This window comes from Pseudophryne corroboree, chromosome 9, assembly GCF_028390025.1.
Source record: "Pseudophryne corroboree isolate aPseCor3 chromosome 9, aPseCor3.hap2, whole genome shotgun sequence".
Taxonomy (NCBI): domain Eukaryota; kingdom Metazoa; phylum Chordata; class Amphibia; order Anura; family Myobatrachidae; genus Pseudophryne; species Pseudophryne corroboree.
The window spans coordinates 380,780,222-380,805,295 of record NC_086452.1 but is presented as its reverse complement, the minus strand read 5'-3'; the positions used below and the strand labels follow the sequence as shown (position 1 = coordinate 380,805,295).

Below are 25,074 nucleotides of genomic sequence, written 5' to 3'. Positions count from 1 at the left end.
CCGGTTGTAAAACCCGGTGTTTAAGGTCGTGTTTATGTCCGATATTAAAAAGGGCAATGCTTTTATTAATAGCAACTTTCTTGTAAAAGCATTGCTGTTTTAAGTTCTAGGAATAAGCATTATCAGAAGCAATGTGTTTTACAACCCGAAACTTCGTAAATAAAGCCACATGACTCCCTTTCGCTGGTCAGCACTTTCCAATTCTGGCATGTGAAGGGAGGTCCCGCAATGTCTAACTTAAACGTTTAGTGGAAGGATCGTGCTGTTGTGCAGGGGAAGATGTTTTTTTAAAAAAAAACATTTTTTACTTTTTTATAATTTTATTATTTATTGCATCATATATTTTCAATTACAGATAATAATAATAAGATATTTTAGTTAAATAGCGGCAACATATGGTCCCTGAATCCCTTTTCCAATTGATACCAGATGATGAATGTGCGTGAGTCTGGCGACATTGTTTTTTGAGAGTGGCTACAGTAACTCATTGTTCTCTTGGCGCCAGTCATTTCCGTAACTTGCTTGTGGCCATGGCGATAACTGGAACATCCACTCTACAACAAGAACGGTCCGTGAAATAAGGTTAGGATAGGAAGCACATGGCTAGATGGGCAAAAGTCAATCTTTCAATGGATATCAAAGGTGTGAGTTTAGACATTTTTGGAGGCTAATGCTGTGTTCTTTCCAAAATGGCCATAAATAACAGAGTAGGGGTCTATGTACTAAACTTTGGAGAGAGATAAAGTGGATGGAGAAAAAGTACCAGCCAATCACTTCCTAACTGCCCTGTTACAGACGGTGTATGAAAAATGACAGCAAGGAGCTGGTTGGTTGGTACTTTATCTCTCTACAAGTCTTAGTACATAGACCCCTATGACTCCACATGTACAACTGTACACCACTGAAGACGCCCGCCGCCTCTTCATAATGTACATTTGGTTAATGACCGTTCATCATCCGCATGTATATGCTCCTGTCCTGTAGCAGGTGCAAAAGAATAACCTCCAAGCAGGTGCAGAAGCATTTTTCCGCAGGTATGCGGGAGCTGTTTGTCTAAACACATCTTCGCTGTACTCCACCTACTGTATGCTAGATCGCTCTTTCCATCCCATTCCACCTTTCCAGTTGTAGGGTGTCGTAAGTGTTGGTGTGTGTTCATTTTCTAAACATGCGCAGAGCAAACACTACGCAAACTGTAGTACACCCTCTGAATCAGCAACTTTTATTTGCAAACCTATTGCTCAGTAATATATACTTTGTACAAAAAATAAATCTGTTTGGTTATCCTTTACTGAACTTTGATTTTCCCACGGTTTTGAGAAGTTTCAGTAATCATGGACAGACTGTTCTGAAACTAAGGTTATAACTTGGCTAATTGTATTAGGTTTTAAGGTTTTGTCATTTATATCTTATTGCCGACTAGCAGTGGTATTTTTAAAACAACTGGTGGCTGTATTGGCATAAGATGCAGGAGCTTTGGGTTTTGCATTTGTTTGTGCCACTTTGGTAAGGGAGGGAGAGAATGTTGCAAAGTGCGCATTTTTATTTTTTTCCCCTTGCCCAAGGACCATTTAATAGTGCATTTTTCTCCACGTATTTGTGCTTTGTGGGCTTCAGCTGCGTCTCCACTTATGGCTCGGGAGGCGTTCCTGGGTGATATCGGGAAGTTTGCATATAGGCAAAGTTTAATGACTGTCAGAGTTGCGGGCAATGCAGCGTCATTTGTGTGCAAAGATACAAGGTTTTTAAGGATAGGATCAGTGCAAGTGCGCAATAATGATGTTGGCTCTGAAACAAAGTGTATGGATTTCTCGCACACAATCCCGGTGTAATTATGGATGACTTGCCGTTATAAACTCTGCCCCAATTTTTTTTCTCTTGGATTGTGGTAGACTGCTGGGACTAGTCTTCCAGGCCCGTACAGAGAGGAACTCCTCTCCTCTGATGTATTAATGAATCTAAGCCGTCTTATGTGCCACTTTATGTTTTAGGGGTCTATTCATGAAGCAGTGAAAAGAGTGGAGAAGTAAGCCTGTGGAGAAGTTGCCCATGGCAACCAATCCGTTGCTCCATACAATTGTATGGTATGCAGATTATAAATGTTACTTCAATGCTGATTGGTTGCCATGGGCAACTTTTCATTGAATACTGTATGTCAACTACGGAGACAGATAGTGAAAACATTACATCATTTACAATCCTCTTGCGTAAAAGACACAATAATTTGCCATTGGGGCGACCTGCCTATCCATCATTCTTGGGCCTCGCAATTTCTGATGGCAACACAGCTGAATTTCTGATGGCAACACAGTGCCCGCCAATCCTCAAAGACCTTGGTCCTTCGTATAGTGCAGTGCTGACCCAGCCTTTCATTGGAAGGCTTGTATACGGGTATTGTCATAGCTGAGGGTGGTACAGGAATTCTATTCCAGAAAATTAGACAATGGGGGGGATCACATTATACTATTACTGGAACTTCTGTTCTGCTGTAAGTGATCCACAGAACAGTAAAGTGCAACGGGTTTGGGCCACGTTACCGGCGGTCAGCATCCCGGCCACAAAATGCCGGCGGGGGTGTGTGTTTGCCCAAAGCCCCTTGCGAGTTTGCTGCACTTGCCACACTGCGGGCTCACAGGTTCTATTCCCACTCTGTTTGTGTCGTAGACACACGCGAGTGGGAATAGTCCCTTGTAGTCGACATGCCGGCTATCGGTATTTTAATTGTTTGGGATGCAGGCGAAGGTTATGTGACTGTCGGTCACATAACTACATCCCAGTGCGACATCTTGGACCCTGGTGGAAAGCCCTGCTAGATGTACATGCTACGTAATTGTAGAGTCATTGTATGTACTAGATAAAGAGAAGGTTTGGGTCACAGCTTTCTTTGCAATGTTAGCTCATATACAGGTTGAGTATCCCATATCCAAATATTCCGAAATACGGAATATTCCGAAATACGGACTTTTTTTAATGAGAGTGAGATAGTGAAACCTTTGTTTTTTGATGACTCAATGTACACAAACTTTGTTTAATACACAAAGTTATTAAAAATATTGTATTAAATGACTTTTAGGCTGTGTGTATAAGGTGTATATGAAACATAAATGAATTGTGTGAATGTAGACACACTTTGTTTAATGCACAAAGTTATAAAAAATATTGGCTAAAATTGCCTTCAGGCTGTGTGTATAAGGTGTATATGTAACATAAATGCATTCTGTGCTTAGATTTAGGTCACCATGAAATCTCATTATGGTATGCAATTATTCCAAAATACGGAAAAATAATTATTTACTTACCGATAATTCTATTTCTCGGAGTCCGTAGTGGATGCTGGGGTTCCTGAAAGGACCATGGGGAATAGCGGCTCCGCAGGAGACAGGGCACAAAAAGTAAAGCTTTAGGATCAGGTGGTGTGCACTGGCTCCTCCCCCTATGACCCTCCTCCAAGCCTCAGTTAGGATACTGTGCCCGGACGAGCGTACACAATAAGGAAGGATTTATGAATCCCGGGTAAGACTCATACCAGCCACACCAATCACACTGTACAACCTGTGATCTGAACCCAGTTAACAGTATGATAACAGCGGAGCCTCTGAAAGATGGCTCACAACAATAATAACCCGATTTTTGTAACTATGTACAAGTATTGCAGATAATCCGCACTTGGGATGGGCGCCCAGCATCCACTACGGACTCCGAGAAATAGAATTATCGGTAAGTAAATTCTTATTTTCTCTATCGTCCTAGTGGATGCTGGGGTTCCTGAAAGGACCATGGGGATTATACCAAAGCTCCCAAACGGGCGGGAGAGTGCGGATGACTCTGCAGCACCGAATGAGAGAACTCCAGGTCCTCCTTAGCCAGGTTATCAAATTTGTAGGATTTTACAAACGTGTTTGCCCCTGACTAAATAGCCGCTCGGCAAAGTTGTAAAGCCGAGACCCCTCGGGCAGCCGCCCAAGATGAGCCCACCTTCCTTGTGGAATGGGCATTTACATATTTTGGCTGTGGCAGGCCTGCCACAGAATGTGCAAGCTGAATTGTATTACACATCCAACTAGCAAAAGTCTGCTTAGAAGCAAGAGCACCCAGTTTGTTGGGTGCATACAGGATAACAGCAAGTCAGTTTTCCTGACTCCAGCCGTCCTGGAACCTATATTTTCAGGGCCCTGACCACATCTAGCAACTTGGAGTCCTCCAAGTCCCTAGTAGGCGCAAGACACCACAATAAGCTGGTTCAGGTGAAACACTGACACCACCTTAGGGAGAGAACTGGGGACGAGTCCGCAGCTCTGCCCTGTCCGAATGGACAAACAGATATGGGCTTTTTTGAGAAAAAAACCACCAATTTGACACTCGCCTGGTCCAGGCCAGGTCCAAGAGCATGTTCACTTTTCATGTGAGATGCTTCAAATCCACAGATTTGACTGGTTTTAAACCAATGTGTTTTGAGGAATCCCAGAACTACGTTGAGATCCCACAGTGCCACTGGAGGCACAAAAGGGGGTTGTATATGCAATACTCCCTTGACAAACTTCTGGACTTCAGGAACTGAAGCCAATTCTTTCTGGAAGAAAAATCGACAGGGCCGAAATTTGAACCTTAATGGACCCCAATTTGAGGCCCATAGACACTCCTGTTTGCAGGAAATGCAGGAATCGACCGAGTTGAAATTTCTTCGTGGGGCCTTCCTGGCCTCACACCACGCAACATATTTTCGCCACATGTGGTGATAATGTTGTGCGGTCACCTCCTTTCTGGCTTTGACCAGGGTAGGAATGACCTCTTCCTGAATGCCTTTTCCCTTAGGATCCGGCGTTCCACCGCCATGCCGTCAAACGCAGCTGCGGTAAGTCTTGGAACAGACATGGTACTTGCTGAAACAAGTCCCTTCTTAGCGGCAGAGGCCATAAGTCCTCTGTGAGCATCTCTTGAAGTTCCGGGTACCAAGTCCTTCTTGGCCAATCCGGAGCCATGAGTATAGTTCTTACTCCTCTACGTCTTATAATTCTCAGTACCTTAGGTATGAAAAGCAGAGGATGGAACACATACACCGACTGGTACACCCACGGTGTTACCAGAACGTCCACAGCTATTGCCTGAGGGTCTCTTAACCTGGCGCAATACCTGTCCCGTTTTTTGTTTAGACGGGACGCCATCATGTCCACCTTTGGTAATTCCCAACGGTTTACAATCATGTGGAAAACTTCCCCATGAAGTTCCCACTCTGCCGGGTGGAGGTCGTGCCTACTGAGGAAGTCTGCTTCCCAGTTTCCATTCCCGGAATGAAACACTGCTGACAGTGCTATCACATGATTTTCCGCCCAGCGAAAAGTCCTTGCAGTTTTTGCCACTGCCCTCCTGCTTCTTGTGCCGCCCTGTCTATTTACGTGGGCGACTGCCGTGATGTTTTATCCCACTGGATCAATACCGGCTGACCTTGAAGCAGAGGTCTTGCTAAGCTTAGAGCATTATAAATTTACCCTTAGCTATATTTATGTGGAGAAAAGTCTCCAGACTTGATCACACTCCCTGGAAATTTTTTCCTTGTGTGACTGCTCCCCAGCCTCTCGGGCTGGCCTCCGTGGTCACCAACATCCAAAACTGAATGCCGAATCTGCGGCCCTCTAGAAGATGAGCACTCTGTAACCACCACAGGAGAGACACCCTTGTCCTTGGATATAGGGTTATCCGCTGATGCATCTGAAGATGCGATCCGGACCATTTGTCCAGCAGATCCCACTGAAAAGTTCTTGCATGAAATCTGCCGACTGGAATTGCTTCGAAGGAAGTCACCATTTTTTTTACCATGGCCCTTGTGCAATGATGCACTGATTTTAGGAGGTTCCTGACTAGCTCAGATAACTCCCTGGCTTTCTCTTCCGGGAGAAACACCTTTTTCTGGACTGTGTCCAGAATCATCCCTAAGCACAGGAGACTTGTTGTCGGGATCAGCTGCGAGTTTGGAATATTTAGAATCCACCCCTGCTGTTGTAACAGTATCCGAGATAGTGCTACTCCGACCTCCAACTGTTCCCTGGACTTTGCCCTTATCAGGAGATCGTCCAAGTAAGGGATAATTAAGACGCCTTTTCTTCGAAGAAGAACCATCATTTCGGCCATTACCTTGGTAAAGACCCGGGGTGCCGTGGACAATCCAAACGGCAGCGTCTGAAACTGATAGTGACAGTTCTGTACCACGAACCTGAGGTACCCTTAGTGATAAGGGCAAATTTGGGACATGGAGGTAAGCATCCCTGATGTCTCGGGACACCATATAGTCCCCTTCTTCCCGGTTCGTTATCACTGCTCTGAGTGACTCCATCTTGATTTGAACCTTTGTAAGTGTTCAAATTTTTTTAGATTTAGAATAGGTCTCACCTAGCCTTCTGGCTTCAGTACCACAATATAGTGTGGAATAATACCCCTTTTCTTGTTGTAGGAGGGGTAATTTAATTATCACCTGCTGGGAATACAGCTCGTGAATTGTTTCCCATACTGCCTCCTTGTCGGAGGGAGACCTTGGTAAAGCAGACTTCAGGAGCCTGCGCAGGGGAAACGTCTCGACATTCCAATCTGTACCCCTGGGATACTACTTGTAGGATCCAGGGGTCCTGTACGGTCTCAGCGTCATGCTGAGAGCTTGTCAGAAGCGGTGGAACGCTTCTGTTCCTGGGAATGGGCTGCCTGCTGCAGTCTTCTTCCCTTTCCTCTATCCCTGGGCAGATATGACTCTTATAGGGACGAAAGGACTGAAGCTGAAAAGACGGTGTCTTTTTCTGCAGAGATGTGACTTAGGGTAAAAAACGGTGGATTTTCCAGCAGTTGCCGTGGCCACCAGGTCCGATGGACCGACCCCAAATAACTCCTCTTCCTTTATACGGCAATACACCTTTGTGCCGTTTGGAATCTGCATCACCTGACCACTGTCGTGTCCATAAACATCTTCTGGCAGATATGGACATCGCACTTACTCTTGATGCCAGAGTGCAAATATCCCTCTGTGCATCTCGCATATATAGAAATGCATCCTTTAAATGCTCTATAGTCAATAAAATACTGTCCCTGTCAAGGGTATCAATATTTTTAGTCAGGGAATCCGACCAAGCCACCCCAGCTCTGCACATCCAGGCTGAGGTGATCGCTGGTCGCAGTATAACACCAGTATGTGTGTATATACTTTTTATGATATTTTCCAGCCTCCTGTCAGCTGGCTCCTTGAGGACGGCCCTATCTATAGATGGTACCGCCACTTGTTCTGATAAGCGTGTGAGCGCCTTATCCACCCTAAGGGGTGTTTCCCAACGCGCCCTAACTTCTGGCGGGAAAGGGTATACCGCCCATATTTTCTATCGGGGGGAACCCACGCATCATCACACACTTCATTTAATTTATCTGATTCAGGAAAAACTACGGTATTTTTTTCACATCCCACATAATACCCTCTTTTGTGGTACTTGTAGTATCAGAAATATGTAACACCTCCTTCATTGCCCTTAACGTGTGGCCCTAATAAGGAATATGTTTGTTTATTCACCGTCGACACTGGATTCAGTGTCCCTGTCTGTGTCTGTGTCGACCGACTAAAGTAAACGGGCGTTTTAAAACCCCTGACGGTGTTTTTGAGACGTCTGGACCGGTACTAATTGTTTGTCGGCCGTCTCATGTCGTCAACCGACCTTGCCGCGTGTTGACATTATCACGTAATTCCCTAAATAAGCCATCCATTCCGGTGTCGACTCCCTAGAGAGTGACATCACCATTACAGGCAATTGCTCCGCCTCCTCACCAACATCGTCCTCATACATGTCGACACACACGTACCGACACACAGCACACATACAGGGAATGCTCTGATAGAGGACAGGACCTACTAGCCCTTTGGAGAGACAGAGGGAGAGTTTGCCAGCACACACCAAAAACGCTATAATTATATAGGGACAACCTTATATAAGTGTTTTCCCTTATAGCATCTTTTTTATATATTTCTAACGCCAAATTAGTGCCCCCCTTCTCTGTTTTAACCCTGTTTCTGTAGTGCAGTGCAGGGGAGAGCCTGGGAGCCTTCCCTCCAGCCTTTCTGTGAGGGAAAATGGCGCTGTGTGCTGAGGAGATAGGCCCCGCCCCTTTTTCGGCGGCCTCGTCTCCCGCTCTTAACGGATTCTGGCAGGGGTTAAATATCTCCATATAGCCCCCGGAGGCTATATGTGAGGTATTTTTAGCCAAAAATAGGTTTTCATTGCCTCCCAGGGCGCCCCCCTTCCAGCGCCCTGCACCCTCAGTGACTGCCGTGTGAAGTGTGCTGAGAGGAAATGGCGCACAGCTGCAGTGCTGTGCGCTACCTTAAGAAGACTGAGGAGTCTTCATGCCGCCGATTCTGGACCTTCTTCTTGTTTCAGCATCTGCAAGGGGGCCGGCGGCGAGGCTCCGGTGACCATCCAGGCTGTACCTGTGATCGTCCCTCTGGAGCTAATGTCCAGTAGCCAAAGAAGCCAATCCATCCTGCACGCAGGTGAGTTCACTTCTTCTCCCCTAAGTCCCTCGTTGCAGTGATCCTGTTGCCAGCAGGACTCACTGTAAAATAAAAAACCTAAGCTAAACTTTTCTAAGCAGCTCTTTAGGAGAGCCACCTAGATTGCACCCTTCTCGGCCGGGCACAAAAATCTAACTGAGGCTTGGAGGAGGGTCATAGGGGGAGGAGCCAGTGCACACCACCTGATCCTAAAGCTTTACTTTTTGTGCCCTGTCTCCTGCGGAGCCGCTATTCCCCATGGTCCTTTCAGGAACCCCAGCATCCACTAGGACGATAGAGAAAATCCGATATCCAAAATACGTCTGGTCCCAAGCATTTTGGATAAGGGATACTCAACCTGTATTTGTTTCCTATATTGTGATGTAAGGAGCTCTGCTGTGAGTTGTGCAATGAGATGAAATTGTGCTCCGGAGCAGAGTTGGGAGAATCTGGTTGAAGTTGTGGCCTCCTGCGCCCTCCTCCACCCCCCCACATACACTTGGCCAGAGTCGCGCTACAGTTGGAAGTGCTGGGACGTTTCCCAGAGCGAGTTTTGTTTTGGTTGAGGTAATCAGATACTAAGTTTCTGTAGGTGGGGACAAGTCATGCAACTTATTCCTCCGGGATTTGCAGAACTGCTATGTTTGTCAGCCAACAGACACAATGACTTTTAGCTGTGCCTTTCCAAATATTCCATTGAAATTCACAAATAGAACTTAAGGTGTGTACCCAGCACATAATCATGGTGTGTGTACCAGCTGAGTATAGCTCATTGCCTCAGGCTGTACTTTGATTCTATTTATGGATTCTCTCTACAGCATCAATATAGCCCCCCCTCCTCCTCCTCCTCCTCCTGTCCAATTTCCATTTATACTCCTCCAAATTGACTTTTGAATTTTTACAGCCATCAGAGGAAAAGCTGTAGCCTCTCTTGCAAGCCTATATGGAGTTTTGCTGATTTTGTTCAAGATATCGGCTTGTAATTTTCTAATAAACCCCCTTTTTCCAGTCCTTCTCATTTTGCACAATAGGTGTTTAAGCTTGTGTATTTAGTGTAGTACATGATTTTGTTCTCTTCCAGTAGAAAAGGATCATATCCCAAAGGGCCCCATGCTAGTTACTGTAGGTGCCACCTACTGGATGTGGCAGGGCTGTGCCAGTGGGTTGCCAGAATCCCTCTGGATGTCTTTTGACACCTGTCTGATGAAGTGCAGTCTCCCTGCATCATTGTAGAATTCCCCAGGCACTGTTGCCAGGAATGATGACCTTCATGGAAATGTACCAGTTAGTGGGTGTTGGGGGGTCTTCAGTGTTCCGACGGTATAGGCAGGAGACATAAGGGGAAAATACTGAGAAGACTCCTCTGCTGTGTCAGGCATGAAGTCTGTACATATTGTTTCAGTGAGAATATAAACATTCGCAACGGTGTAAAAGTATAAGGAGCAGAGTGTTATATGTAATAGTGGGCTGCATTGGTTTTTAGTACTGTGACGTTTGTAGTTAATGTGTGTCTTTTTACACAGCATAGCTCGTTGTAAGGGATGGTGTGTGTTGCTGCCTGTTTGTGTGCAGTATGCTTTTACTCCTGAAGTCTGACACTGAAGTAGAGATGTCTGCCTGCATAGACTACCTCTTCAAGAAGGAAAATGCAGATCTGTATACATTGTTTTCATCTGTTTTTGGTTTCCTATAGTACATGCTATACAATGTTATTTTGTACCTGAGCTTGCCACCTCTTTTGACTATGTATTTGTGTGTGTGTATTTGTTTGTTTGCATGTATGTGTGTGTATGTGTGTGTGTGTGTGTGTGTGTGTGTGTGTGTGTGTGTGTGTGTGTGTGTGTGTGTGTATATATATATATATATATATATATATATATAAAAAAAATATAGGAATCTGTGGTCTTCTATAGAGGGATTAGCCTCGGCCCGCTCCCAATCAATAAAAACCAGGCGGCACTCCAGGGACTTGTAAACTCAAATAGAGTGTATTAATGGATTAAAAAGTGATAAACAAAAGGCATATGTTGCCGACGTTTCAGCGCCACGCAGGACGCTTTTTTCAAGGCTATATGCAGTGCAGGAACCAAAAAGAATGTGACACATACCTTTTATATGCTAGTGAATCATTCATACCGCGCGTTGGGACAGCGGGAGCCGGCGTCCGGCGGGACTTCCGGTAAGTTCCTGTACCCCGTTACCAGGAAGTGACGTCCTATGGTAACCAGGCAACCGCGGGCGTCACCACCGCCGCTAGTAACCCGCTATTCCTGGCGGAAAATACATAACATAAGTGATGGTGACAAGTAACTTAAAAATCTGTGCAAAATCTGCGAATAGTGACATATAATATACAAAAGGGGAACTAGAAACATTCAGCGGTATACCGCTGATGCCGAATACTGAATCGTGAAATCCCAAGTGAATATGCTTACATTAAAAACGACTTTGTGCAGTGCCTCCCCCTGTGCCAAAGAATGCGTAATGTGAGTGATAGTGACGAATAACTGGTAGTTATACCATGTGTGATATGTTAAAAACCTGTAAGGTACTTAAACCAACACCAGTACAAGACTATAGAAATATATATAAAGAATGTAGGCCCTACTTAGACCATAAGGTTAAATCATATCTTATATAGCCTGATCAGTATATCATGGCAAATTCTATACATTAGACGACTTCAAATGGATCATGCTAACTAAGTGAATATTGTCCAATGCCATAAGATGCGTAATAAGGATCTAAACCAGGTAAGGACTTTTATAAGAACACACTCCAAGCGATTGCTCATTAAGGGGTATATGCAATTGTGGTCGAATTCCCGAAAATGTCGAAAAACTGGACTTTTTCGCCCCCCAAAAAAATTTGACAATGCAATACAGTACTTTTCGTCAAAAAAACGGACTTTTCAAATTTGACTTTTGGAAATTCGACATTTGACAAATTTGACATTTCTGCAATGGTACAAATGCGGCTTTTCGACAAAAGTATATTCAATTGAAGAATGTAAATTCGACAACAGTGCTTTTTGACAGTAAATTCGTCATTTTCAGTCCGCCTCACTTTGCTGGCGGAATGTAATAATTTTTTTTAAAAACATGGTTTTTTTTGTGTTTTTTTTTTTATTGGTAATAGCATATCTATTTATATTAGAAGGGATTAGGTACTTGGTTTGTCTATTTAGGAGGCACAAGTATTATTTATATATTTTTTAAAATATATATATATATATTTTTTTTTTAATGGAATGGGTTAAAAATCCGAGGCGTGGGGTCCCCCCTCCTAAGCATAACCAGCCTCTGGCTCTTTGAGCCTGTCCTGGTTGCCAAAATACCGGAAAAAAAATTACAGGGGATCCCCCATATTTTAACAACCAGCACCGGGCTCTGGTCCTGGTGCAAAAAATACGGGGGACAAAAAGAGTAGGGGTCCCCCGTATTTTTTGTACCAGCACCGGGCTCCACTAGCTGGACAGATAATGCCACAGCCGGGGGACACTTTTATACCGCTCCCTGCGGCCGTGGCATTAAATACCCAACTAGTCACCCGAGGCTGTCCCCCCCCCCCCCCCCCCTCAATCCAAGGGCTGCGGATGGGGGGCTGATAGTCTTGAGTAAAATGAAAGAATATTGTTTTTTTGCAGAAGAACTACAAGTCCCAGCAAGCCTCCCCCGCAAGCTGGTACTTGGAGAACCACAAGTACCAGCATGCGGGGGGGAACGGGCCCGCTGGTACCTGTAGTTCTACTGCAAAAAAAAATACCCAAATAAAAACAGGACACGCACACCTTGAAAGTACAACTTTATTACATACATGTCGACACACACACATACTTACCTATGTTGACACGACGTTCGGTCCACTTGTCCAAGTAGAATCCACGGGGTGTACCTGAAAATAAAATTATACTCCCCTAAATCCAGTGTCCTGTGATATTTGTAATCCACGTACTTGGCAAAACAAAAAAACGCATTTACCCGATCCACACGGACTGAAAGGGGTCCCATGTTTAGACATGGGACCCCTTTCCCCGAATGCTGACACCCCCTGTGACTCCTGTCACAGAGGGTCCCTTCAGGCAATCAGGGAGCGCCACGTCCTGGCACTCTCCTGATTCCCTATGCGCGTCTGAGCTGGCAGACAGCACATCGCACAGCACCTCCATTAGTTTAAATGGTGGGAACTTTGCGGTCAGCTGTGGGGTTACCCGCGGTCAGCGGCTGACCGCGGGTGACCTCACCGCTGACCGCAAACTTCCCACCACTGAAGATAATGGAGGGGGCTGTGCGATGCGCGTCTGACAGCTCCGATGCGCATACAGCCAATCAGGAGAGTGCCATGACGTGGCGCTCCCTCATTGGCTGAAGGGACCTTCTGTGACAGCAGTCACTGTGGGGTCTCTGCATTCGGGGAAAGGGGTCTCATGTGTAAACATGGGACCCCTTTCAGTCCGTGTGGATCGGGTAAATGCGTTTTTTTGTTTTGCCAAGTACGTGGATTACAAATATCACAGGACACTGGATTTAGGGGAGTATTCAGTTTATTTTCAGGTACCCCGGATTCGTCGACATTGGAGACGTGGCAGTCGGCGTGTCAACATAGGTAAGTATGTATGTGTCGGCATGTGTGAAATAAAGTTGTATTTTCACGGTGTGCGTGTCCTGTTTTTATTTAGGTATTTTTTTTGCAGAAGTACTACAGGTACCAGCGGGCCCGTGTCCTCCACCCCCCCCCCCGCATGCTGGTACTTGTGGTTCTCCAAGTACCAGCTTGCGGGGGAGGCTTGCTGGGACTTGTAGTTCTTCTGCAAAAAAACAATATTCTTTCATTTTTACCCATGGCTATCAGCCCCCCATCCGCAGCCCTTGGATGGGGGGGACAGCCTCGGGCTTCACCCCTGGCCCTTGGGTGGCTGGGGGGGGGCCCTTGATTGAAGGGGTCCCCACTCCTCCAGGGTACCCCGGCCAGGGGTGACTAGTTGGGTATTTAATGCCACGGCCGCAGGGAGCGGTATAAAAGTGTCCCCCGGCTGTGGCATTATCTGTCCAGCTAGTGGAGCCCGGTGCTGGTACAAAAAATACGGGTGACTCCTACTCTTTTTGTCCCCCGTATTTTTTGCTCCAGGACCAGGCGCAGAGCCCGGTGCTGGTTGTTAAAATCCGGGGGATCCCCTGTCATTTCTCTAACGTCCTAAGTGGATGCTGGGGACTCCGTAAGGACCATGGGGAATAGCGGCTCCGCAGGAGACTGGGCACATCTAAAGAAAGCTTTAGGACTATCTGGTGTGCACTGGCTCCTCCCCCTATGACCCTCCTCCAAGCCTCAGTTAGATCTCTGTGCCCGAACGAGAAGGGTGCACACTAGGGGCTCTCCTGAGCTTCTTAGTGAAAGTTTTAGATTAGGTTTTTTATTTTCAGTGAGACCTGCTGGCAACAGGCTCACTGCATCGAGGGACTAAGGGGAGAAGAAGCGAACTCACCTGCGTGCAGAGTGGATTGGGCTTCTTAGGCTACTGGACATTAGCTCCAGAGGGACGATCACAGGCCCAGCTTGGATGGGTCCCAGAGCCGCGCCGCCGGCTCCCTTACAGAGCCAGAAGGCAGAAGAGGTCCGGAAAATCGGCGGCAGAAGACGTCCTGTCTTCAACAAGGTAGCGCACAGCACTGCAGCTGTGCGCCATTGCTCTCAGCACACTTCACACTTCGGTCACTGAGGGTGCAGGGCGCTGGGGGGGGGCGCCCTGAGACGCAATAAAAAAAACACCTTGGATGGCAAAAAATGCATCACATATAGCTCCTGGGCTATATGGATGCATTTAACCCCTGCCAGAATACATAGAAAAACGGGTGATAAGGCCGCCGATAAGGGGGCGGAGCCTATCTCCTCAGCACACTGGCGCCATTTTCCCTCACAGCTCCGTTGGAGGGAAGCTCCCTGACTCTCCCCTGCAGTCACTACACTACAGAAAGGGTTAAAAAAGAGAGGGGGGCACTAATTAGGCGCAGTATTAACTATACAGCAGCTATAAGGGGAAAAACACTTATATAAGGTTATCCCTGTATATATATATATAGCGCTCTGGTGTGTGCTGGCAAACTCTCCCTCTGTCTCCCCAAAGGGCTAGTGGGGTCCTGTCCTCTATCAGAGCATTCCCTGTGTGTGTGCTGTATGTCGGTACTTTTGTGTCGACATGTATGAGGAGAAAAATGATGTGGAGACGGAGCAGATTGCCTGTAATAGTGATGTCACCCCCTAGGGGGTCGACACCTGAGTGGATGAACTGTTGGAAGGAATTACGTGACAGTGTCAGCTCTGTATAAAAGACAGTGGTTGACATGAGACAGCCGGCTACTCAGCTTGTGCCTGTCCAGACGTCTCATAGGCCGTCAGGGGCTCTAAAGCGCCCGTTACCTCAGATGGCAGATATAGACGCCGACACGGATACTGACTCCAGTGTCGACGGTGAAGAGACGAATGTGACTTCCAGTAGGGCCACACGTAACATGATTGAGGCAATGAAAAATGTTTTACACATTTCTGATAATACGAGTACCACCAAAAAAGGGGTATTATGTTCGGTGAGGAAAAACTACCTGTAGTTTTCCTGAATCTGAGAAATTAAATGAGGTGTGTGATGATGCGTGGGTTTCCCCCGATAACAACTGATAATTTCTAAAATGTTATTGGCATTATATCCTTTCCCGCCAGAGGTTAGGGTGCGTTGGGAAACACCCCCTAGGGTGGATAAAGCGCTCACACGCTTGTAAGGGCTCTACCTTCGCCTGAGATGGCCGCCCTTAAGGATCCTGCTGATAGAAAGCAGGAGGGTATCCTAAAAGGTATTTACACACATACTGGTGTTATACTGCGACCAGCAATCGCCTCAGCCTGGATGTGCAGTGCTGGGTTGGCGTGGTCGGATTCCCTGACTGAAAATATTGATACCCTAGATAGGGACAGTATATTTTTGCCTATAGAGCATTTAAAAGATGCATTTCTATATATGCGTGATGCACAGCGGAATATTTGCCGACTGGCATCAAGTCTAAGCGCGTTGTCCATTTCTACCAGTAGAGGGTTATGGACACGTCAGTGGTCAGGTGATGCGTATTCCAAACGGCATTTGGAAGTATTGCTTTATTAAGGGGAGGAGTTATTTGGGGTCGGTCTTTCAGACCTGGTGGCCACGGCAACAGCTGGGAATTCCACGTTTGTACCCCAGGTCGCCTCTCAACATGAGAAGACGCCGTATTATCAGGTGCAGTCTTTTCGTGGACAAGGTTCCTCATTTCTGCCCCGTGACAGAGGGAGAGGAAAAAGGCTGCAGAAATCAGCCAGTTCCCAGGAACAGAAACCCTCTCCCGCCTCTGCCAAGCCCTCAGTATATGCTGGGGCTTTACAAGCAGAATCAGGCACGGTGGGGGGCCCGTCTCAATGAATTTCAGCGCGCAGTGGGCTCACTCGCAAGTAGACCCCTGGATCCTTCAGGTGATATCTCAGGGGTACAAATTAGAATTCGAGACGTCTCCCCCTCGCCGTTTCCTAAAGTCGGCTTTACCGATGTCTACTTCTGACAGGGAGACAGTTTTGGAAGCCATTCACAAGCTGTATTCCCAGCAGGTGATAATCAAGATACCCCTCCTGCAACAGGGAACGGGGTATTATTCCACACTGTTGTGGTACCGAAGCCGGACGGCTCGGTGAGACCGATTCTAAATCTAAAATCTTTGAACACTTACATACAGAGGTTCAAATTCAAGATTGAGTCACTCAGAGCAGTGATTGCGAACCTGGAAGAAGGGGACTACATGATGTCTCGGGACATCAAGGATGCTTACCTTCATGTCAAAATTTACCCTTCTCACCAAGGGTACCTCAGGTTTATGGTACAGAACTGTCACTATCAGTTCAGACGCTGCCGTATGGATGGTCCACGGCACCCCGGGTCTTTACCAAGGTAATGGCCGAAATGATGATATTCCTTCGAAGGAAGTGAATTTTAGTTATCCCTTACTTGGACAATTCCCTGATAAGGGTAAGATCCAGGGAACAGTTGGAGGTCGGTGTAGCACTATCTCAGGTAGTGTTGCGGCAGCACGATTGGATTCTCAATATTCCAAAATCGCACCTGGTTCCGACGACGTGTCTTCTGTTCCTAGGGATGATCCTGGACACAGTCCAGAAAAAGGTGTTTCTCCCGGAGGAGAAAGCCAGGGAGTTATCCGAGCTAGTCAGGAACCTCCTAAAACCGAGCCAAGTCTCAGTGCATCAATGCACAAGGGTTCTGGGTAAAATGGTGGCTTCCTACGAAGCAATCCCATTCTACAGATTCCACGCACCAGTGGGACCTGCTGGACAAATGGTCCGGGTCGCATCTTCAGATGCATCAGCGGATAACCCTGTCACCAAGGACAAGGGTGTCCCTCCTGTGGTGGTTGCAGAGTGCTCATCTTCTAGAGGGCCGCAGATTAGGCATTCAGGACTGGGTCCTGGTGACCACGGATGCCAGCCTGCGAGGCTGGGGAGCAGTCACACAGGGAAGGAATATCCAGGGCTTATGGTCAAGCCTGGAGACATCACTTCACATAAATATCCTGAAGCTAAGGGCCATTTACAATGCTCTAAGCTTAGCAAGACCTCTGCTTCAAGGTCAGCCGGTGTTGATCCAGTCGGACAACATCACGGCAGTCACCCACGTAAACAGACAGGGTGGCACAAGAAGCAGGAGGGCAATGGCAGAAGCTGCAAGGATTCTTCGCTGGGCGGAAAATCATGTGATAGCACTGTCAGCAGTATTCATTCCGGGAGTGGACAACTGGGAAGCAGACTTCCTCAGCACGACCTCCACCCGGGAGAGTGGGGACTTCACCCAGAAGTCTTCCACATGATTAAAAACTCGACAGGTATTGCGCCAGGTCCAGGGACCCTCAGGCAATAAGCTGTAGACGCTCTGGTAACACCGTGGGTGTACCAGTCAGGGTATGTGTTCCCTCCTCTGCCTCTCATACCCAAGGTACTGAGATTGATAAGATGGAGAGGAGTAAGCTCTATATTCGTGGTTCCGGATTGGCCAAGAAGAACTTGGTAACCGGAACTTCAAGAGATGCTCACGGAGGATCCGTGGCCTCTACCTCTAAGAAGGGACCTGCTCCAGCAAGGACCCTGTCTGTTCCAAGACTTACCGCGGCTGCGTTTGACGGCATGGCGGTTGAACGCCGGATCCTGAAGGAAAAAAGGCATTCCAGATGAAGTCATCCCTATCCTGATCAAAGCCAGGAAGGATGTAACCGCAAAAACATTATCACCGCAATTGGCGAAAATATGTTGCGTGGTGCGAGGCCAGTAAGGCCCGACGGAGGAAATTCAACTGGGTCGATTCCTACATTTCCTGCAAACAGGAGTGTCTATGGGCCTGAAATTGGGGTCCATTAAGGTTCAAATTTCGGCCCTGTCAATTTTCTTCCAAAAAAGAACTAGCTTCAGTCCCTGAAGTTCAGACATTTGTAAAAGGGGTACTGCATATACAGCCTCCTTTTGTGCCTCCAGTGGCACTTTGGGATCTCAATGTAGTTTTGGGTTCCAAAAGTCACATTGGTTTGAACCACTTAAATCTGTGGAGTTAAAATATCTCACATGAAAAGTGGTCATGCTGTTGGCCCTGGCCTGGGCCAGGCGCGTGTCAGAATGGGCGGCTTTATCCTGAAAAAGCCCTTATCTGATTTTCCATTCGGACAGGGCGGAATTGAGGACTCGTCCTCAGTTTCTCCCCAAGGTGGTTTCAGCGTTTCACCTGAACCAACCTATTGGTGGTGCCTGCGGCTACTAGGGACTTGGAGGTCTCCAAGTTGCTAGACGTTGTCAGTGCCCTGAAAATATATGTTTCCAGGACGGCTGGAGTCAGGAAATCTGACTCGCTGTTTATCCTGTATGCACCCAACAAGCTGGGTGCTCCTGCTTCTAAGCAGACTATTGCTCGTTGGATTTGTAGTACAATTCAGCTTGCACATTCTGTGGCAGGCCTGCCACAGCCAAAAATCTGTAAATGCCCACTCCACAAGGAAGGTGGGCTCATCTTGGGCGGCTGCCCGAGGGGTCTCGGCTTTACAACTTTGCCGAGCAGCTACTTGGTCAGGAGCAAATACGTTTGTAAAATTCTACAAAATTGATATCCTGGCTGAGGAGGACCTGGAGTTCTCTCATTTGGTGCTGCAGAGTCATCCGCACTCTCCCGCCCGTTTGGGAGCTTTGGTATAATCCCCATGGTCCTTACGGAGTCCCCAGCATCCACTTAGGACGTTAGAGAAAATAAGAATTTACTTACCGATAATTCTATTTCTCATAGTCCGTAGTGGATGCTGGGCGCCCATCCCAAGTGCGGATTGTCTGCAATACTTGTACATAGTTATTGTTACAAAAATCGGGTTATTATTGTTGTGAGCCATCTTTCAGAGGCTCCTCTGTTATCATGCTGTTAACTGGGTTCAGATCACAGGTTATACGGTGTGATTGGTGTGGCTGGTATGAGTCTTACCCGGGATTCAAAATCCTTCCTTATTGTGTACGCTCGTCCGGGCACAGTATCCTAACTGAGGCTTGGAGGAGGGTCATAGGGGGAGGAGCCAGTGCACACCAGATAGTCCTAAAGCTTTCTTTAGATGTGCCCAGTCTCCTGCGGAGCCGCTATTCCCCATGGTCCTTACGGAGTCCCCAGCATCCAGTACGGACTATGAGAAATAGAATTATCGGTAAGTAAATTCTTATTTTTTTCCCCCCGTATTTTGGCATCCAGGATCGGCTCAAAGAGCCCGAGGCTGGTTATGCTTAGGAGGGGGGACCCCACGCAATTTTTTTCCGTTTTTTTTACCGTTTTTTGTATATCTGAAAAGTCGATTCAAAATCCGTCAATTGGTCCATTTTTCGACAGCGGGACTGTCGAATCCGTTTTTTATTGAATATGTCGAATTCCGGCACCCGCCGGCCGGAATTCGACGGTCGAATTGTGTCGAATTTAAAAACGGGCGAAAAATTGCCGCAATTCGCCCGGAATTGCATATACCCCTAAGACCATCATGTGCTAAGGACGATAAACGATGGATCCATTCAATTTCCCTCTGTGCTAGAATTTTAGCACGGTCACCTCCCCTCGTGTGAGCTGGTATGTGGTCCACAATGATGTGCCTTAAATGATGCAGTAGATGTTGTGCTTGTTTGAAATGTCTCGCCACTGGTTGTTCGTTTGGTTTGCCCTCCTGGGCTACCTTAATGGCTGATCTGTGCAGAGCCATTCGCTCGCGAAAAGTACGTGTGGTTTGACCCACATACAGCAGTCCACATGGGCACGTAATGACGTAAATAACATATTGTGTCGTACAGGTGACGTAATGTTTGATTTTGAACTTTTGCGTGGTTTTAGGATGAATGAAAACTGAGCCTGTGACCATGTGTTTGCAGGTGGTACATGAAAGGCAGCGCTGACACCCTGGTTTATGTACGGGTAACCTTTGTTGAGTGACGTCGGTTTTTACAAGCATGTCTCTTAAACTACGTCCCCTCTTGTAGCACGGCATGATGGAGGTATTTCTAAAGCAAGGTAGTGTTGGGTCAGTGTTCACAATAGGCCATAAGGCTCGTGTTGCCCTGGTGGTCACAGAACTTGCGGTAGTATATTGTGTGATAAAGGGTATTTTTTTGTTGTTGGTTTGACATCTAAGCGATCCAAATAGCTTGGTTCTGGGGATCAACAAAACCTCCCGCTTTGTTTGTTCCAACTGCCGTTTGTCATAACCCCTTTGTTGGAATTGTGTGATCACTTGATTTAGTGCTGTTTCTAATTGCTCGCTGTTACTCGTGATCCGGGCGACCCTTAGCATCTGAGATCTTGGAAGGCCCTTTTTCAGGGCTGGAGGATGGAAGCTATTGCTCATTAATAAAGTGTTACGATCCGTTGGCTTATGATAAATGGCTGTGTGGATACCTCCATCATCAATGCCGATCTGTACATCCAAAAAGTGTATCGCCGTCCGGCTAAATTCCATGGTTAATTTAATTGGAGTATCGCTGTTGTTGATTCTCTTATGCAAATCAAGCAGGTCTGACTCCCCGCCGGTCCAAAAGATGAGATCATCAATGTATCTCTTGTATAGCAAAATGTTTGCTTGAATGATCACTGTGTCAAAGAACCTGCGTTCTTGCGCAAACATGTACACATTAGCGTAACTTGGAGCTACATTCGACCCCATTGCGCAGCCAGTTAGCTGCACGTAGAAGTCTCCATTATGTAAAAAATAATTATGGGTAAGTGTATATTCCAGTAACTGCAAAAATAACGGAATATGCAGGCCCTGGAAATTCTCTTCTTCAAGGAACTGTAGCATTGCCAAAAGACCCTGATCATGTGGGATGACGGTGTACAAACTTTGTACATCCATCGTACACATGATGGTATTTTTTGGAACGTTTGTTATCTCATTGAGCAAGAGTAACAAGTGCGTTGTGTCTTTTAAATATGTAGCTTGCTTGATCACTAATGGTTGAATAAGTGAATCGAAAAATAATGAAATTGGTTGGGTCAGAGATCCCCTAGCAGATGTAATTGGACGTCCCGGTGGATTCAGACTGTCTTTATGAACTTTAGGTACGGTGTACAATACAGGAATGATGGGATGCATTTGCGTTAATGAATGCGCTGTTTTAGAGTTGATGTGGCCGTCATGCACCGCTTGTTTAAGGATGCCATCAATTTCTAGTTTGTATTTAGCAGTAGGATTGTTCCATAACTTTTTATAGGTGCTGATGTCCGATAATTGCCGATCAATTTCTCTAATGTAAGCGCTTTTGTCTTGAATGACGATTGCTCCCCCTTTGTCCGCCGGGCGGATTGTAATATCACCATAGGAAGCCAAGTCCTTAATGGCTTGTTGCTCTTGTTTGGAGATGTTACGGTAAATATTAACCGGTGCTTGATCATACTTCTTTACAGAAGAATCTAATAACCTGGAAAATGTCTTGATTGCTGCATTGCTGGACTGCGGGTCAAAGGTAGATTTTGAAGGAAGCTTACTGCATGGTTCATGCTCAGTGGATGTGGGATGAAATTGAAAAAATTCTATAAGTCGTAAATTCCTGGTGAAACGGTGTTGTTCCTCCTGTCCATTTGAAATCATCATGTGGATTAGTGGGGACGAAGGAGAGTCCTGTATTGAGAACACTTACTTCAGCATTAGTGAGAACTCTGGAAGACAAATTAAGAATTAATTATTTTTCTTGTATTTGGCCTGGGTGGGCGGTTTTCCAGAGTCTTTGGTTTTGCCCGCCTCTCCTTGTGGGCCCGGGCCTCCTGGTTCGGGTCGTGTCCTGGTGACCACCCCTAAAGGGGCCTTCTTGGGAGACTTGGATCCTTCAGAATCATTGTGAAAAAAATCACTGTCAGAATTGGATGAATGTGTCCGTGTCTTGGAGTGTGCCCGTCTATCCCTCCATTATTGGCGATGTTTCCTACCGCCCGTCTGGATGGATTCGGGCATCCCTTGCAGCCATCTGTAAACGCGGAGATCCTCGTAATCGGTATTCACTGTTTGTAGCTTGGACCTCTTGAATGAGATAAGGTCTCGCTTATAATTATCCACTTGGGATTTTAATTTATCCCATGTATTAAGATATTGTACATCGTTTAATGCAGCTTGATGTTCAAGTGAATATTGTGTGATGTTATGCCTATATTTCCTCAATTCTTTACCTGCTTCCTCGATAACGAGGAGCATGAGGTCCATGCTGCACTTATTGAGTACCGCAATCCAACGATGACTATTTCTCCCAATGGTGGGGATGTTCTTCACTCTAAACCCTCTAGGAATGCGTTTTGCCCGAAAATAGTCTGACAAGGAAGTGCCGTGTAATAAATAGTCGACTTCTTTTTTCTTTAGACGTAATAAGGTATGGTTCCTGCACTGCATATAGCCTTGAAAAAAGCGTCATGCGTGACGCTGAAACGTCGGCAACATATGCCTTTGTTTATCACTTTTTGATCCATTAATACACTCTATTTGAGTTTACAAGTCCCTGGAGTGCCGCCTGGTTTTTATTGATTGGGAGCGGGCCGAGGCTAACCCCTCTCTAGAAGACCACAGATTCCTATACACTATAAGGAAGGCACCGGGGCAGTTGCTTTATGGGCAGGGAGTGCCAACCATTCCAGTTTGATATATATATATATATATCAAACAGATGTTGGCGGCATTCACGGTCTTGTACGGACACCAAGAAATGAGATCACTTAAATCCGTGTAGCGCGCGTGTGTGTGTGTGTATGTGTGTGTGTATGTATATGTGTGTATATATATATATATATATATATATATATATATGTGTCTATCTATCCCCAAGCTCCAGCACTGAAGTGGGTACAACGCAATAACTGTGCCTGGTGCCCTCCACATGTGGGCCTGCATTGCTCCATGATACACACAGCTCCAATGGCGGCACTCAGGACCTTCTCATAAGTAATCAAAGATACAGCTCATTCTTTGGCTATATATATAATGTGTGTGTATGTATATATAATTTTTTTTTTTTTTTATAAAATATCGGTTTGCCATGATTTGTGCAGGTTCTGTGGCTAATAAAAAAAAAAAGTAAAGTGCCGGCTTCCATTTAGCCAGCCACAGAACCTGTTTAATTCCTAAATGTCGTAGATTAAAGGTATATTATGGCAAGCCCATGGTACCATGTTTGGGAACCTCTGATAAAAAGATATCAGAGATTCCCAAACGTGATACTCTAGGCACCCTAACGGTCCAGGTTTTAAGGATATCCATGCCCGAGCACAGATGGTTAAATCAAATTGACTGAAGTACTAATTAAGACACCTGAACCTAAGGATGGTTATCCTTAAAACCTTGACAATCAGGGTGCCTTGAGGACCGCGCTTGGGAACCTCTGCGCTATATTTTTTTTTTCTTTATTCCCCCTTCATTTAGTAAATATATTTTGGATGACAAAAGAGAAGTCTGTTCTTGGATGGAACTTTTGCTACGTACTGGGTGCAGCTTTCTGCTACAAATGTAAATCTGTAAACAGTTAAACAAAGGCATAAGCCATATACTAACCACAGCCCACAAAGAGAAACTTCTAAACTGTTTTCCCTGTAATGCTCTACTAGATAAAGTCACTGTGAGGCTTCTTGTTGTATTACGACTCAGGACATTTTGGTAGGGGCTGCTTGCTATATTTACATGTCTTATGCTCTAGCAGGAAGCAGAGGCTGGACTGGAGCACGGACGCCATGTCATTAGTTGGAGCAGAGCTGCAAGTGGATTTCTTGGACCATGTTCCGCTCACAACCCATAATTTTGTAAGTCCATTGTTTGTTCCCTGATTTTCATAATCTGTTCAAAATCCCTTCTCCTCCTTTGACTTTGACCATTCCTATATATTGTCTTACATACATGTGTTCTATGTGAATTGCTTTTCTCCATGAGTCACTTGGTTTATATTTATTACATTAATTATGGGTTACATTAATGTGTTCTATGGAACGCTTGTACGAGAGTAAGATAACAATCCTTTCTGAGAAATGCTGTGTTACTGATGATGCCACTGTGCAGATTTTGGCCACTATCTGGACTACTCCAGGAATAACCTGTCCTGTAACATTGGCTGAGCAATCACATGACTGTTACAATAGAGGCACATATGCAGAGAAACAATATGTTCTACTGAATATGTAGATGAGATGAGATGGGTAGGTTTCTAAGCTCCTGTATTTATGAAAAATACCTTCATAATTAGCAAGAGTTGGTTCTTGGGAATTGTAGGCTTACAATGCAGGCTTTTGATGAAAGCTCCATGCGCTGTTATTGTAACGTCACACATCTATTAGCACAAGTCATACCCTAAGATGTCCAGAACATATAAGTGTCATAACCTGAGGTGTCTGCCCTTCTTCTTTTTGGAGAGGTTTGCGTACTATCACTGAGGAGTTTCTTTGTATAAATCCTCTTAATGTCACATTTTAAACCAGAACTTACCGCACAGTGATAGGGATGGCCATCGATGGTGCCATCAGTGGTTTTACAGTGATGTGAAACAATCGATGGATTACACAGTCAGCAGCCATTAGTGCAGCTGCATTGAAGGAGGCAAGACTCTGCGGGCCAATCAGGGAAAGGGGCACGGGCTCAGTGATCCCCAGCACTGGGGAAGAAGAAAAAATTGTGGGGCTTCTTACAATCGATGGCTGTTAACCAGCAATGGTTAGTGGCCACTATATTAGATACACCTACCTGCTCACTTATGTAAATTGTTTAATCAGCCAATCATGTGGCAGTAACTCATTGCAGAAAATCACACTTACATGATCAAATGGGTCAGTTGTTCACACCATAACACAGAGTGGGGAAGAAATGTGATCTACAAGACTCTGGCCATGGAATGACTTTGTACAAGACTGGGTTCTTTGAGTATCTGAGAAATCGCTAATTTCCTGGGATTTTTCGCACAACTCTCTACATAAAACCAAAAACCTTTAGTGAGCGGCTGCTCTGTTTTTAAAGATGCCT

General features: G+C 45.9%; 1 protein-coding gene across 8 annotated transcripts in view; it reads left to right on the top strand.

The window, feature by feature from the left end:
• RAF1 (Raf-1 proto-oncogene, serine/threonine kinase) overlaps positions 1 to 25,074 on the top strand; it is a 318,071-nt gene that overhangs the window by 170,717 nt on the left and 122,280 nt on the right. For 6 of the 8 annotated variants that reach the window (XM_063940787.1, XM_063940785.1, XM_063940784.1 and 3 more), the window contains one exon: positions 23,765 to 23,867. In XM_063940787.1, coding sequence (XP_063796857.1) covers positions 23,765 to 23,867 — 103 coding nt within the window. The remainder of the gene's footprint in view (positions 1 to 23,764; positions 23,868 to 25,074) is intronic. The other 2 variants (XM_063940786.1, XM_063940790.1) reach the window with 1 other exon arrangement.